Source organism: Pelophylax lessonae (genome assembly GCF_965119305.1).
Source record: "Pelophylax lessonae genome assembly, chromosome: 1".
NCBI classification, from domain to species: domain Eukaryota; kingdom Metazoa; phylum Chordata; class Amphibia; order Anura; family Ranidae; genus Pelophylax; species Pelophylax lessonae.
In genome coordinates, this window is record NC_138768.1 from 331,437,490 (window position 1) to 331,454,034 (window position 16,545).

At 40.1% G+C, this 16,545-nt stretch overlaps 1 protein-coding gene across 1 annotated transcript in view; it reads left to right on the top strand.

The window, feature by feature from the left end:
* The first annotated feature begins 824 nt into the window (after nucleotides 1–824).
* SLC7A8 (solute carrier family 7 member 8) overlaps nucleotides 825–16,545 on the top strand; it is a 70,165-nt gene continuing 54,444 nt past the window's right edge. The window contains exons 1-2 of the mRNA XM_082252788.1: nucleotides 825–886; nucleotides 7,537–7,733. Of these exons, the coding sequence (XP_082108914.1) occupies nucleotides 7,595–7,733 (139 nt within the window). The 5' untranslated portion in view covers nucleotides 825–886; nucleotides 7,537–7,594. The remainder of the gene's footprint in view (nucleotides 887–7,536; nucleotides 7,734–16,545) is intronic.

Sequence of the window (16,545 nt, forward strand, 5' to 3'; positions counted from 1 at the left end):
GGCTGAGGGCATGATGCAGGATATGCAGAAGTTGCGCAGGGGTCTTACTTACCCATCCCCCGAGGCGCCTTACATTTAAAAATGGCGCCGCCGCCCGGCACCACACGTCATTGCGCATGCACCGTCTGCCCGAGAATGGCCGAGAGAGTACGGGTTTTCCCGAGAGGTGGCAGCCTAAATCCAATAGAACACCTCTGGGACATTATACTTTCATCATTTTTTCACTTTGATTTTTGGGGTGTCTTTGAATTCAGCCCTCTGTAGGTTGATCATTTTCAATTCCATCAAACGCTGTGGAATCCTTTTGTTCCTAACACATTACCCAGTCCATATCAGTATAGATATCCAGCATTATATTTTTCCCTATTTATATCTGATGTGTTTTCAAAGTGTTCCTTTCATTTTTTCATTTTTTAAGAAATGCTGCTGTGGAAAGTACAAATACTGTATGGTGTATTTCCATACACAGGACAATCAGCCCATGCTGTTCTCTTATTTAAAATCCACCTGTCACTATGAAAATGGATGTGAAGTGTGGATAATACATGGCATAACAGGACAGACCCCTGAAAGGGAACATCTGGTGGGCAGCACATCTGGGTGATGCTGTAGACTTGAGAAGGGGGAGGAGCTTTCCCGAGTATAAAAGAGCTGACAGTCAGCGAGCTCAGTAAAGAGCTGGGAGGTGCAGGTGTATATAGGAGGCTCAGTCCTCCTCCCTCCTCTATGACAACACATACATGGTAACCGATCCCAGCGGCACCGCACATAAACACGGCCCCCAATATTACATCGCCTAGGATGACACACGAGCGGACATCACAAGATCCGATCGGGAAGACAATGCGAAGGGCACCCTGAAAGAACCGGCGGAGACCAGAATCTGGTGAGCGATCGGCTATGCTGGGGGTTGTTTTGGTGTGATCTGAAAGCTGGATATGTCTTAATACTTGGATTGGTGTGTACTGAGCCAACACCGGTGATGGCATTATTCATATTTAATCCCAGAGCATGTATCATAGGATGACAATCCCCAGTGCTTAGTACAATGGAGCAATCCATTTTCTCCTACAACTTTTGGGACATAAACAAGGGGTAGTCTACTACATGGGTGCCATGGGTACAGCTCCCATCTTTACAAGTCAAATAGGGAAACTCATTGTTATAGTAGCAGATTCAGCAAATCTGTGATTTCTGTCACTGCCTAATACATGAACAACCCATATAACCCAACATGCCTCAGTTATTTAAATACATAAGTACCAGATCATGCTACCCAGTTTAATGCCTGCTTTGGATCAGATGCTGAAATGGGGGCTATTTTCCAGCTTTCTGATTTGTGTTTAAGATTGCTGATCTGCTGGACTTACTTAAAAGAAAAACACTGGTAATATATGTCAATTTAGGCTTTGTCCCAAATACCAAAATTGTCACATCAAATTGTGTATAGAGATGGCACAAACAAGGAAAAAAAGGTATATGAGAAGCCAAAAGAAAGAGGGTATATAAATGCTTGGACCAGATACTAAAATATAACTATTTATTGCGATTTTCTAGCTATATTAAGTTTTTTGCTGCATATGTGTATATATATATATATATATATATATATATATATATATATATATATATATATATATATATATATATATATATATATATAGTGTAGATAGATAGATAGATGTATCTATATCAGTGTTTCTCAACTCTGTTCCTCAGGGCACACTAACAGACCAGGTTTGCAAGAAAACTGAAATACATCCCAGGTGATATCATTTGCTGCTCAGTGATTGCAGTATTCTAGTCTGTATCTCCCCAAGGTAATACTTAAAATCTGGCCTGGTAGTGTGCCCTGAGGACCGGAGTTGAGCAACACTGATCTCTCTATATATATATATATATATATATATATATATATATATATATATTTATTGACTAAGGCTTTGTCCCAAATACCTGCTTTTTTTTGCGTTTAGAGCTGGCATGCATAGGGGTAAGGGTAAGGTTAAAAAAAAACAAAAACCCAAAAAATAAAAAGGCTATTGTGTGATTGATAGATATCTACCAGGATTGTTAATTAAAACATGTCCATGTCTTTTTTAGATAATAAATATATATTTTCCAAAAAAGAGAGTGGCACCCACGGGTCTTGAAAGGTAAACGCACAATGACAGTTTTAATCAACGTTTCGACGAGGCAGAAGCTCGCCTTCCTCAGGATTTGTGTGCAGTGGCAGCCATTGGATATTTTTTTTATATATATATATATATATATATATATATATATATATATATACACACACACATACTGTGTGTTTATGTATGTATGTATGTGTATATATATATATATATATATATATATATATATATATATATATATATATATATATATATATATATATATATATATATATGATTAAGGCTCCATTCACACCTGGGCGTTTTCAGCTCCAAAAACGCTTAAAAGAAACGCTTCCAAAACGCCCAACAAGTAAAACCCCATTCATTTAAATGGCCCCTGTTCACATCTGAGCGTTTTGCAAAACGCCTGTAGCTGAAAAAAGTACATGAGCTTCTTTTTGGGCTGATTACCAGCGTTTTTGATAGATGTCAATGAAAAACGCCTGAAAAAATCGCGGTAAAATCGCGGTAAAAAACGCTACGCTCAAGTGTGAATGCAGCCTATAATACAGGATATATAGCGCCAACAGCTTTCCCAGTGCTTACCAAAATGAAGCTGAAGCTAGACATTACAGTTACAATACATTTGATACAAAAGGGCCCTGCTCGTTAGAGCTTAAATCCAAGATAGATATAGATATATATATATATATATATATATATATATATATATATATATATATATATATATATATATATATATATATATATATATATATATATATATATATATATATATATATATATATATATATATATATATATATATATATATATGCCTCTTTTAGTAGATCGTTTTAGTAAACACTCTCTGAAGGTGTCCATTCAGGAATTTTATACTGTTTCTTTCACTCACATATACAAAGTTTAGTGTATAACAGGCTACTACCGGGCCTCCCCTATCTGGGACACTTAGCTTTTTTAGTCCAGCATTCAATTATTGTCTGGCATAGTCACAGAAATCTTATGTCCATGTCAGCTTTTCTCAACCAGGGTTCCTCCAGGAGTTGCTAAGGGGTTCCTTGGCTAACCACAGATGTTATCACCAATGTAAAGGACATTATTTCTACAAATGTCCAACAATTTAAGGCTGGCCATACATTATACAATTTTCTTGCTTACTTTCCTTTAGATTTACCTTCAGCTATGTAGTGCAAGGGAATGCCTGATTGCAGACAAATCGAAAATTTTTAGGTTTGAACTCATATTATGCGGTTTTGGTAAATCTAAAAAAAAAATGTATAATGTATGTTCAGCTTTAGTGGTCCCTTTGTCTCACTGCCCATAAAAAAAAGGCCCTTCTCCTCCGACCATCAATATAGGGAGTTCTTTTCTACTGACCACCCAAGTAAAAGAAGGGCCTTCTCTATAGAGGGGTCTTACAATGTTCACAGCTTGCTTTTTTTTTTCTTGTCCTTATTACTGAGAATTTAAGGGTCTGCGTTGGATGTCAAGCACAGGTACATAACATTCTTTATTCAAAGATTTATGAATGTAACTACAACTTACTGAATATGTAAATTTTAAATTTGGGTTGCAGAACTAATAATTTTAAGCAGGGGTTCCTGGACATCTGAAAAGTTTTTAAAAGGGCTCCTTTAACGTTTAAAGGTTGAGAGAGGCTGGTACATAATTTTTCTGGTGAAAAAAATGTCTAACTTTTCTCCAACAGCTTGTCACTTTTACAAAAGAAAGAGCAGCAGTATTATCACTTGTATTAACTGGCTGATAGCATTGTGTATTGTTAGTGCACAGTGCCTAAAGCCTATCAATGGAGCACACAAAGCAAACGATAACATAATGGAAGTCCCAGCTGCTGGAAGATGAAATAGATACAAGTTAATAGGATAGAAATACTTTAAAAGGATCTTTAAAATCCTTTTTTAAATACATGCGCAAATGTGAATATAATTGTTTATTGTAGATAATCTTATCAGAGTGTGTTCATGTTTTAAAACACTATTTCTCTGTCCAGTTTGAAATGGTATATGTACATGAAGGACAGGGAAAATATACAAATATTACATGACATGCACAACTAAAACAAGAAGGTATATACAATGTTAACATCACATCAAAAGTTACTTTCAGGTTAACACAAATGTTACAATAACTTAAAAGTTGGAAGGCCTCTTTCACACGGCCGCTCCGTATGTCACCCCATCCGTTTGCGGGTGATATACGGACATAATGCATGTCAATGGGATTGCGGATGTCAGCTGATGGGACTTTCATCCTTTCAGTTCTGTTCCGTTTTTTGGAACGGAACAGAACCCTATTTTTCTTCCATTTTAAAAAACGGAACGGATGCAAAATCGGATGTCAGCGGTGTCATCCGCTGACATCCACAATCCCCAGACATACATTGTGTCCGTATATCATCCGCAAACGGATGGGATGATATGCGGACATATGGAGCGGATGACACAAGTGTCATCCGTGTCCGTGAAAAAAAAAAAGTGCCGGAGTGGGGAAAAAAAAAAAACGGAGCGGCCGTGTGAAAGAGGCCTAAGAGGACTTTTACACTGGCAAACTCTGCCAGCGCGCTGATCCCTGCTGACCTTCTGATGACCGGTCCGTGTCCACTTCGCTGCTGCAGAGCAGACATGGACACAACCCGCCTTCCTCTATGGGGATACTGTAATCTGATCCGCTGGACAGATTGGGAACGGATCCCCAATCTGTCTTGTTTTGGTAGATAGGATTGAAACGGGTCCGCCTAAAAAACTGACAGGCAGACCCAATCAGTTCGCCCATGTGAAAGGGGCATTAGGGTTCTTTCTAGTGATCGTCCAATATCAGTTTTTCGTTGCCGATACCGATATTTTGGCCAATGCATATCTGTATCGGCCGATATTTTCGTACAAAAAAAAATATTTTTTTTGTTTGACAGGTACACTTGTGGAGGGATCTGGGGGTCTAAAACCCCAAACCCCTCCTCTAGACTTAAAAGCATTCAAAAACGGCAAGTTTGGCTGTTTTGAATGCTGTCATTTTTTTGAATCTGGAGCCAGACAGTACCCGGAAGTGATGTCACTCATGACATCACTTCCGGGTTTTTGCATGGAGACCCGATCAGAGCCGAATGTGGCTTTGATCGGGTCTTATCTTCGGGGCCGTGCAGGCTGGTTGCCCGGGTCTCCCGGTGGGACGGGAGACCCGGGCGAGCCTTGGAAGGTAGCGGGGGGGGGGGGGGGGGGGGGGGAACGTCCCCTCCCGCTCCTTGTAATGACAGTTGAGCGGCTTCTCAGCCGCATCGCTTGTGATTACAAGACAGCCGACCGTCGGCTATGGACGCCGGTACTGGGGTGATGCCTCTAGCTGCAGGCATCACTCCGGTACAAGCACTTTCCAGAAATATCGGCAATATCGGTCACCTTGGTGGCTGATTCCGATATATCGGGGAAAGTGCATATCGGGCCCTTGATATGTTGTCTTTGCCGATAATCGGTCGATCTCTAGTACTTTCACACAGCTCTGCATCAAAACCACATGAAAAACTCATATGCGTTATTGCTGTGTTTTTTCCATTTTCTGGGGGCGTTGTGTTAAACGTAGTGCACATTTTTATGTGTTTTTTTTATGTGTTTTTGATATGTTTCCATTCATTTTAAAAGGAAGCTGCATTTTTTATGTGTTTTTTTTTTTTTTTTTTTTTTTTTTTTACTGCACCTAACATGCACAAAAAATGTAGCAAGCAGGGTTTTACAAAATTCAGCAGACCCGCAACTGATCAGTGTGAATGATTTAATTATCATGCATTTTTCCTCTGCTTTTATTAAAGTGTTACTAAACAATTTAGTAAAGTGTTACTGGTCTCCCACAGTACACAGAACATGGAAATGCAATAGTTTTAGTAAATATAAACTCGAGTTTATATTTAATATATTTTAGTTTAGTTTTAGTAAATATAAACTGCTAAAAACCTTTCTCATCAGCAGTTACAGCAGTCTTGTGACTTCTGTCAGTGTCTGGTTAAAGCTTGTAGGAGGAGTTTTTATTCTGCCATGATTGTTCTATCAGGATGCAGGACCCCTGACCCTCTGTCTGGACAGATTTGCCCTGTACTGATCACATGCACTCTGCCAAGAAAAAAAAAAAACTCTAGTAATACACACAAACTGAGCATGTGCAGCTTGTCCCCTAGCCTCTGTACTATCCAGAGATGGTTTGGAGACTCTGTAAGAAGGGGGAGGATCAGAGGAGACAGGATCAAACAGCCTTTTTACACAATGCAGAGTATTAACCCCTTAGCTTCCAGAGTGAGTATAACAAGCATGCTTTACTGCATATACAGACTGATTTTATTGTTACTGTTACAAAAGCAAAAGAATAACAGATCAGTGTGAAAGCAGCCAAACTAAAAATACACTTACATTTCCCCCATAAAGGTGTCATTTTTTTTTATACATTGGGAAACTAAATACATATTGCACACACATTTTATTTGGTGTGCTTGTTCTGTCTACTTATTCCACATTTTTAGTTGGTATTAATAACTTGATTCAACCAGTCCAAAACAGCACTTGTTTTGCGCTTTTATCAGCTATTCTCAACCAGGGTTCCATGGCTCCCCCAGGGGTTGCTAGGGGTTCCTAGAGCTCTGGCTGATTGACCCCCAATTTATTGGTGCCTGCAAAGTTGTAGGGCCAACACCACTTGAAGCCAGCACCAATGATCTTTTTATAGCTATCTGTAAAAGTGGCATTATGACTACTGACCACCAATGTAAGGGGTGCACTCATTCTGCTGACCATCAACGTAAGGGGGCATTCTTCTCATTGACCACCAATGTAATGGGTGCACTCATTCTGCTGACCATCAACGTAAGGGGGCACTCTTCTCACTGACCACCAATGTAAGGGGTGCACTCATTCTGCTGACCGTCAACATAAGGGGGCACTCTTCTCACGGACCACCAATGTAAGGGGTGCACTCATTCTGCTGACCATCAACGTAAGGGGGCACTCTTCTCACTGACCACCAATGTAAGGGGTGCACTCATTCTGCTGACCGTCAACGTAAGGGGGCACTCTTCTCACTGACCACCAGTGTAAGGGGTGCACTCATTCTGCTGACCATCAACGTAAGGGGGCACTCTTCTCACTGACCAACAATGTAATGGGTGCACTCATTCTGCTGACCATCAACATAAGGGGGCACTCTTCTCACTGACCACCAATGTAAGGGGCATTTTTCCCTTGGTGAATTTGTTTTAGCAAGGTTCTCTTAGACCTGAAAATCTTTTCAAGGGTTCGTTGGGGGTAAAAACTTTTTTTTTTTTTTTTTTTAACAAAAAGGCTGTCTCATTTTTTATTTTTTAATGTTGATCATTTTAATTCTTTCTTACACTCAGGTCTGGTGGTTAAAGATCTCTTGCCTTCTGGTATTCAGTAGTCACTTTGGCAAGAAAGATGGCGGATGGTGCTCGGTTACGAACCAGTGCTGAGAAGATCCCAGAGGATGCTGGCTCTGGATCAAGCTCCGGAGGAGGAGGAGGAGTGGCCCTAAAAAAGGAGATTGGGCTAGTGAGCGCATGTGGCATTATTGTGGGTGAGTTGTCTATCTCCGCTGCGAATGAGCACTCTTTTAGATCAAGTGATTTTATTTAAAAGGCTTTTAAAATCGGTTCCTGATTACTACGTATTTATACATATTTTTAATGGGAAAGTTAGGAACGTGAATAGATATTTTACATACATGCCATTGTTTATGCACTGTGCCATACATTTTTCAATATAAGTAGATGGCTCATGTTTCCTTCCACCACCAGCTTTGTCAGTAATGGATGAACTGGGTTTATCTTGAAGATGGACCCTTGCTCTATTATTGTCAAGTGTTGTAAAAGATATAATAGGTCTATGAACTCCAAGATTTGAGATTCTACTCAAACGTCTGACATGTCCTAAATTCTTCCATCTCTAACATATTAAATCTGTCAAATATTGGTGCAATTTAATGTAAATTTACATTGAAATAAATGCATGAAACCAACATTTTCTTTACCCATGCAGGGCAAAGCAACATCTTCACTTTATTTGTGGCCCTACAAAAGCTTATACTTGCATAAAATACATAAAATACCTCATTTTATGGGGATCATGTGACTCCCCTACCTTTCATGACAATGCTGTTGTTTGGTGATTAGCTGTTTAGGCACCCAGTGCTTTTTACAATGAGGCATGGAGAGAGTTCTCAGCCCTGTGTATGCTCCAAGGAAAGAGCACAGGAAAGGCTGTAGGTAAGGCTGCCATTAAAGTGAAGCTTTTATTTTGCCCTTCATGGGCAAAGCACAAATTCACTTTAAGAAGTGGTCATCTTCGGGTCCCATTTACATTGCCTCCATTTCCATGGAATCCTGCCTTTCACATGGACAATCAAAGCCCTCTATTTATTTATCACAAGTATTCAATTTACGCAGCACTTTCACATATATATCGTACATTTACATCAGTCCCTGCCCCCAAGGAGCTTACAATCTAAGGTCCCATACTCGCAGTCCTACATACACATAGTAGGGTCAATTTAGACAGGATCTAGACAGAAGACCAGCATGTCTTTGGAGTGTGGGAGGAAACCAGAATACCTGGAGGAAACCCACGCAGGCACAGGGGAAACATGCAAACTCCAGTCAGGTAGTGTCTTATTTATTACAGGGATTTATATAGCGCCAACAATTTTCTTGCTGTAAATTTTATTCAGCCTCTGCCCTCCTGGTGCTTACAGTCTAAGATCACTATTTAACATGCATGCTTGCATTCCCACCCATATTAGGGCCAATTTAGACAGGAGACAAATAATCTACCAGCATGCCTTTGGATGGTGGGGAAAACAAAGAGTATACCCACATAAACACAGGGAGAGCATGCAAACTGTGTGCAGATAGTGTCCTGATGAGAATTCAAACCAGGGACCCCTTGCTGCAAGGGAGAAGTGACAACCACTAAGCCACTGTGCTTATCTGGTTCTATTCTCACAAGCAGTGAGAAAATGCTACTTGCTGTATTTTTTAAATCATTTTGTATAGAGATGCATTAAAACACTTTTAAAGTCCACAGAAGCGCTTGCACGCATAGATGCATGCATGTGCATGTAGCCATAGCCCACACTAGTTCTACATACATTTTTAATGTTCATGATAAGGGGAGTGGCAGGAAATTACGCTCTTCAAAATTCATGCATTTTTAAAGTTATATGAAAGTCTTTACTTTTCCTCCAAGTGTCAAGCTTGAACCTGTCCCGTCCTTTCTTTCAACACTGCCAATGAATCTTTTGATATGATGGACAGTCTCGCTGACCAATAGAGGGGCTCAAGAGACAGAAGGGGGTGACCAAGCATGACTTTAAGGCCTCATGCACACTGGATGTTTTTACAGCTGCTGTTTTTGGTGTCAGACGTAAACTTCCTAGCATGTTAACCTATGTGTTCATGCACACGTAGGCTGTTATCAGCAGTTTTTGGCAAGGGCGTTTTCTGGCATGAAAAAAAAACCCAGAACTAGTGGGTTTTAAGAGGCTTCAAGCTGTAAAATCCCTCTAACTCTAACAAAAAGCTTAAAACGCTGAAAAGCGCCAAAAAAGTGGCTATTCTGCGTTTATGAACACTTTTGAGCCAAAAGGTTTTGTGGGAGTATAACTTTGCTAAAACAAAAAGCTAAAAAATGCTACAGCTGAAAAGAAACTAAAAAATGCTGAAAAACGCTACAGCAAAAAAAGCAGAAAAACTCCTTCTACAGCTCCAGCTTTCTACTGACGTTTTGATAACGTCCAGTGTGCATGAGGCCTTAGAGACAGGGGCGACGCGACTTGCTGGGGCGATCTGTGAAGTTGCGGTGCACGCTGTGCACCACGACCTCGGCGCGACATGCACGGACTTCATATCATTGAAGTCAATGCAAGTCGCCTCCAGGTCGCCCCAAAGTAGTACAGGACCCTTTTTCTAAGTCGGAGCGACTTGTGTCGCTCCTATTAGAACGGGTCCTGTGCTAATAAATGGCAAGCGACCCACCGCGACTTGTCAGGCGACCAGGTCGCGCTAGTGTGAATGGGGACTCACAAGTTAGAATTTGCATATCATTTTAGCATCTATGTTTCTGATCTACTAGTCATTATGACAAGCAAACATTGCCCTCAATTCTTTAATTATAATGGACAGCCTTATTGACCAGTTGAGGGGCCCAGAAGGCAGAAGGAGATGACCCAGCATGACTTTTAGTCAAGTCAAGATTTGTATATGATTTTAGCCATCTACATTTCTGATCTATTAGTCATTTCGACAAGCACTGAACTTAACCCCTGTGTATTCATTTTAGCTTTACGTTCTCAATATGAATTGCCAAGCCTTATGACAAGTTTAATTTAACCCATGTGTGCAGGGGCATACTTGCCAACTGTCCCTTTTTTCCTGGGACAGTCCCTGGAAATAGGAGCCCGTCCCAGGTAATTTATATTGTCCCTGGAAGCGCCTGTTAATCAGGCTGTCCATAAATGTTATGTAGAAGTAGTGCAGCTGAATGGGAGAATCGTTCCAACTCTGCTACTGTGGCCTTAAGTTTTAAATTCCCTTTTCAATTTCCTGTAATTCTCTCTATATTGAGTAGACTCTATAATCTGATAAAGAGGCGGGGATTAATTATGCAGAGTGGGCGGAGCTTCAGGGATTCGGGTGTGGTAATTGATAGCTGTGCTGTAAAGTGTCCCTGGAAATTTTTTTTAAATGTTGGCAACTATGCAGGGGGATCCTTAATGTTATCTGTATCAGTAGTTCTATCTACCATTTTTACAACCAGACTAATGAAATAATGTTTAATGTGAAAATATAAAGTGAACATTTTAGAAGAAAATTACCATGTGATAAAGTAATGAACTTATCTGTCGATAAATGTGTGAGAGACCATGGGCATAGCAGATATCAAACTGTAAACTGAATCTCCTATTCCAACTGGGTCAGAGAGTTCCTTTGTAGTCTACTCAGAAATGGGAGGGCTTCAAGGTTCAAATGACCAAAACCAGCTACCGGATGGGGCCATAGTCAGTTGTACAATGAAGATCTAAACACAAGGTGCATTGTCTAACTGTCGTACAGAAATGGCATAGACCTGACTAGCACACTGTGTCACACTTAGACATACACAGTATACAGGAAAAAAGATTGTTTGCAGTTTGTTGGAATATATGTCCAGTGCATATAGAGGTGTGCTTCTTTTCCTACAGTTATTTCCAATCTGCTTTCCGCTATCATTAGCAGTGTCAGACATTGTCTTGGGCATGCAGAACAGAATGAAGACATTGTTCCTGGAATCAATGATCCATTTCATTACAGCGCCATAAAAATCCATGTGGACATACCATGACAAACACTTCTGTGAAACTGTCTGGTGTGAAGACACAGGTTTCCAGAGCTTACTTGGAGCTCCTGTTGGTGGGATGTTTTAGAATTCTGCAATATGCATTCAAATTCATCAAGGGCCGTGTTTGACCTGCTTGGCCTGCAAGGCCAAGGAACTGCTGTGTCCGAAGAATCACAAAGCAGGACAGCATGGTCATCTGCAGGTCTCAGCATGGTCATCTGCATTACAAAATAAATGTTAATGGAAAAATGCAGATGTGCGATTAATAGCCATTTCAAATGCACATCAAACGCAGAAGAACAAAACCCATCTTCAGGCCCTTCCTCTAGCTTACAAAAGTGGAAGTCTTGTGTTCTTCTACATATTAGTGATGAAGGGACACTAGCAGTTTCCTGGTGTCACTAGTGTATTTCGTTTATTGCCTAAATTCATATTTGGCATCACTGCTCTCCAGTGTAAACTGCTGTGTAGCTGAGTAAAATGTTATGGACTCATGTTTAATATACACTATATTACCAAAAGTATTGGGACGCCTGCCTTTACACGCACATGAACTTTAATGGCATCCCAGTCTTAGTCCGTAGGGTTCAATATTGAGTTGGCCCACCCTTTTCAGCCATCATAGCTTCAACTCTTCAGGAAAGGCTGTCCACAAGGTTTAGGAGTTGTCTATGGGAATGTTTGGCCAATAATTCCAGAAGCGCGTTTGTGAGGTCAGGCACTGATGTTGGAGTGAAGGCCTGGCTTGCAGTCTGTGCTTTATCTCAAAGGTGTTCTATCAGGTTGAGATCAGGACTCTTTGCAGGCCAGTCAAGTTCCTCCATCCCAAACTCACTCATCCAAGTCTTTATGGACCTTGCTTTGTGCACTGGTCCAAATCATTTGGTTGAGCGGGGATTATGGTGTGAGGTTGTATTACAGGAGTTGAGCTCAACCCCTTAGTTCTAATGAAGAGAGTTTACAATTGTTAAGGCATCAGCATACCAAGACATTTTAGACAATTTCATGCTCCCAACTATGTTGGGAACAGTTTGGGGGTTGGCCCCTTCCTGTTCCAACATGACTGCACACCAGTGCACAAAGCAAGGTCCATAAAGACATGGATGAGGGAGTTTGGGTTGAAGCAACTTGACTGGCCTGCACAGAGTCCTGACCTCAACCCGATAGAACGCCTTTGGGATGAATGAGAGCGCAGACTGCGAGCCAGGCCTTCTCTCCAACATCAGTGCCTGACCTCACAAATGCACTTCTGGAAGGTTGGTCTAACATTCCCATAGACATACTCTTCAACCTTTATGTGTGTGTAAAGGTAGGTGTCCCAATACTTTTGGCATCATAGTGTATATGCTGATAGAAAATGTCCTTGTTGTCTACTGCATCATATTAGCTTTCAAATCTCATCTATTCTTTAAAGAAGGCTCCAAATGTATGCATGCCATTTTAAACTTTTGTCTGTATTCAGTAAAGAGCAACTGATCAGATTCGAACTTGTAGTAGTTTGATGTTGGCAAATTGAATTCTGAGTGGCCATAAAGGGCTACTGCACTTTGGTTTTAAAACTGAGAATTAAGCCTCCTCATCAGACTGTTTTTGCGCGATAGGCCTAAAGTGTTTTTAGAAAGATGAAGACTCCTAATTCTAGGGATTCTTTACGACAAGCACCCACCCTACCATACTCTCCTGTTCTCCTTATCAGTGGATGCAGAAGGTGGTAAGACAGGGGAAGGAAGTCGCATGACCAAAAAGTTTTTACTGTATTGCTGACTCTGCTTTTATGAATGGCAGAGCAGGGAACAAGCAAGCCTGCCACGTGAACAGCACAAAGTATAGTGGAGAAGTGATGTGGTGTACAGAGTTCATTATATGGTATGACTGATTTCACTAAACACTCAAGCAGTAAAATAAGGTGTGAATGAGTATGTATATATCCATAATTAGATAGATAAGTACGTTTATTGGTTAAAATTCCTAAGGAAAACCTGGACTGGGAGAAATATGGGATCTGAAAATGCAAATTTTCTGACTCTCTCTGACTTCAGAGTGTTACTGATCTGCATGCTTTTTTAGGGCTAGTGGTTTTAAATTTATTTAAACCACTGGATTAACCAGACAAGTAGTATTTTTTTAAGAAAAATGGCAGTGGAAGATTATGCTGTATATCTTTTAGCTCAGGTTTCCTTTAAGATACCTCAGTCTTGGGTGATGATGGCCACGTCTATTGGGGTGATTTACTAAAGCTAGTGCAGCTGTGCATAGCAACCATTAAACTTCTAAGTTTTACGCCCCTTTTGCACGGATGTTCGATCGGGTCTGCCTGTCTGTTTTTCAGGTGGACCAGATCAGAACCTCCATTTTCCTCCATGGAGCAGCAAGTGTAAATGGACATGTGTTCATTTTCACCTGCCTACTTGCAATCCGAACCATCAAAATGAGACAGATGGGGATCCGTTCAGCAGATCGGACTGAAATGGCAGTCGGGTGTGAATGGACATGCTGTCCATTTACATCTGGCTGACCATAGGCTGTGTCCATGTCCGCTTTGCATAGGCGAAGCAGACATGGACCTGTCATCCGCCTACTCACCGGGGATCAGTGAACAGGTTCCCTGCTGAGCAAGCAGATCGCAGCTACAGTCCACCCCGTGTGAAAGGGGCCTTAGACTGGCCATGCATGTACAATTTTCTGTTAGATTTACCAAAAACCATATAATATGAGTTCAAAACTAAACAACTCTTTCAATTGTATCCAATTTGGCAGGCCTTTGTACTACATAGTTGAAGGTAAATTGTAAGAATATTGTATAATGTATGGCCAGCCTTATGGTCATAGCTTAATTGAACAAGCTGATTGGTTACTATACACAGCTTCACTAGATTCTGTGAGCTCCGGTTTTAGTTAATCTTCCCCCATGGAATAGATTTACTAAAACTTCAATTATACAATCGCAAAAATCCATTTTTTTTTCCTCTGCACATTACTAGGTATTGTTTGCAAAGTAAATTTTTACTTACCTTCACCTTATTCCCTTACAAAATAAAACGCTTTCTGATTCTTTAGTAAAAATTGTGTAAAAATTGTGTAAAGAATTGTGTAAAAATAAACAATGGGCTTCTTTGAGCAAAGCTGAGAAAGATGCATAACTAACATGTAAATAGGAGTATAGAGCTCCACCAGATGGCTCATATTGGAGAACCCTGAATATGGATATGCAACATTTCATATATATTCTAAAATAATAATTTGTATTCATTGTTTGGTGTAGCTACTGCTTCCAGCTAGGTTCCAGGAAGCATACCTTTCATCGAAATGAATGCTAGGATTTGTAAAAAGGATATTAAAACATAATATACGCACTTATCTTTTAACACAAAAGCCATACTGACATTTCCTCCACTTTTTAGGCACATACAAAACAAACGTAGTAAAGGGAACACAAAAAGCATGTAAAAACACGGTAATGCATTATAAAATCAGCTTAAAAAACATTCTAAAAAAACAAAGGTGTTTGAAGTGCAGACATATAAATTTTCTCTTAAAACGAAATGTAAAAGTAGGAAAGGTATTGTTGGACTCTTTTCACTTAGCGCATTAGTCACTTGATGTTTGCTCTTCTTCTGAAAAAACATCACAAGGCCTGCCTATTGCACTCCTGTTTTCATTCTCCGACTCCCTTCCCCCTATCCTCCACTTGTCCTCACCCCCTATACCATATGCCCCATAGATTGCAGCATCCTTATAGCCCTAGTCTCCACGTTTTTGTTTTTTTTTTTCTCTGAATAATAGATGATAGGGAGGGTGACGTGTAGTTCTATTTATAGAGACCACTGACGATTGGTATAGACGTAGGCAGAGTTGTGGGTGACAGAACGCTTTGGTTAGATCCTGCCTTTTTATTTTGTAATGTTAGTATCTATTCCCATGCAGCACACTGTAGTTGTGCCTGGTTATGTATGCATACTGATTTTAGAAATTGAAAGCCTCAGGGATTCACTGTTCTTGAACATGTGCGTACTGCTCAGTATATTGCCAGCTCTAGTATTGTGATTCATTGGTAAAGGGTTATTAGAGGTTAGATTTGTCAGCATATGATATTAGGTATACTGCATTACTCATAGTCCCGCAGCCATATGGGAAACTGTACATCAGACTATTCTGATTTCTAATATGTCCGTTAAAGATATTCCAATCATTTATTAGATGAAGCAGATGAAGCTGGATGTATATAGAGAATTCTGCTTATTGTAGTATAAAGCCAAAGGATCGCAGCCATCTCATAATTGAGATGAAATTATATTGATTGGTTTCCTAATATGACAGCCGTAGTCAATATTACCCATAAAGCATTTCATCCTAGTGCTGTGAACTATTCAAGGTTTTTCTCAGAGGAGGTGACATTGTTTGCGCACTGTTTGCATTAATTCGTGTACCTAATCATTGCATGAATATTAATGTGCTGCAATTACAATCAATCAATGATTGTCTTCTGAACGCATTGCTTTTTATTTTCTAAAGCATATGGATCATTTTATATAGATACAAATGCCGTACCATGGATACCTAGCATGGTGGCCATCATCCCAAAAATTGTAACAAAGAAGAGTTCCCCTGAGGGTGTGGGATTATGTGGGGGACCTGAGCATCTAAATGAATATGCAATTATAGATTAAAAGAATTATTGTACAAACATGGTAAAATGACATAGAGGAGACATATACATACAATAGTTAATCATTTATTTAAAAGAACAATAACCATCACGGCTAGCAAAAATTGGACATATAAGAAGTGACTATAAGAGCACGTGTATTCCAGAGAGACCCAACGTGTTTCAAGCGTACCCTTCTTCAGGGGTCTGATGGAAAAGACATTGTTTGCGTCACTAGGGTCACTTTATACCAACCAGAGAGCTGTGAATGAGAAATCACTATACATTCATCCAAAATAAAGAGATACCAGGAAGAGCAGGGAACAGCAAATATATGTTTCTTTTGGTATTGAAGGTGGTGTACCATATA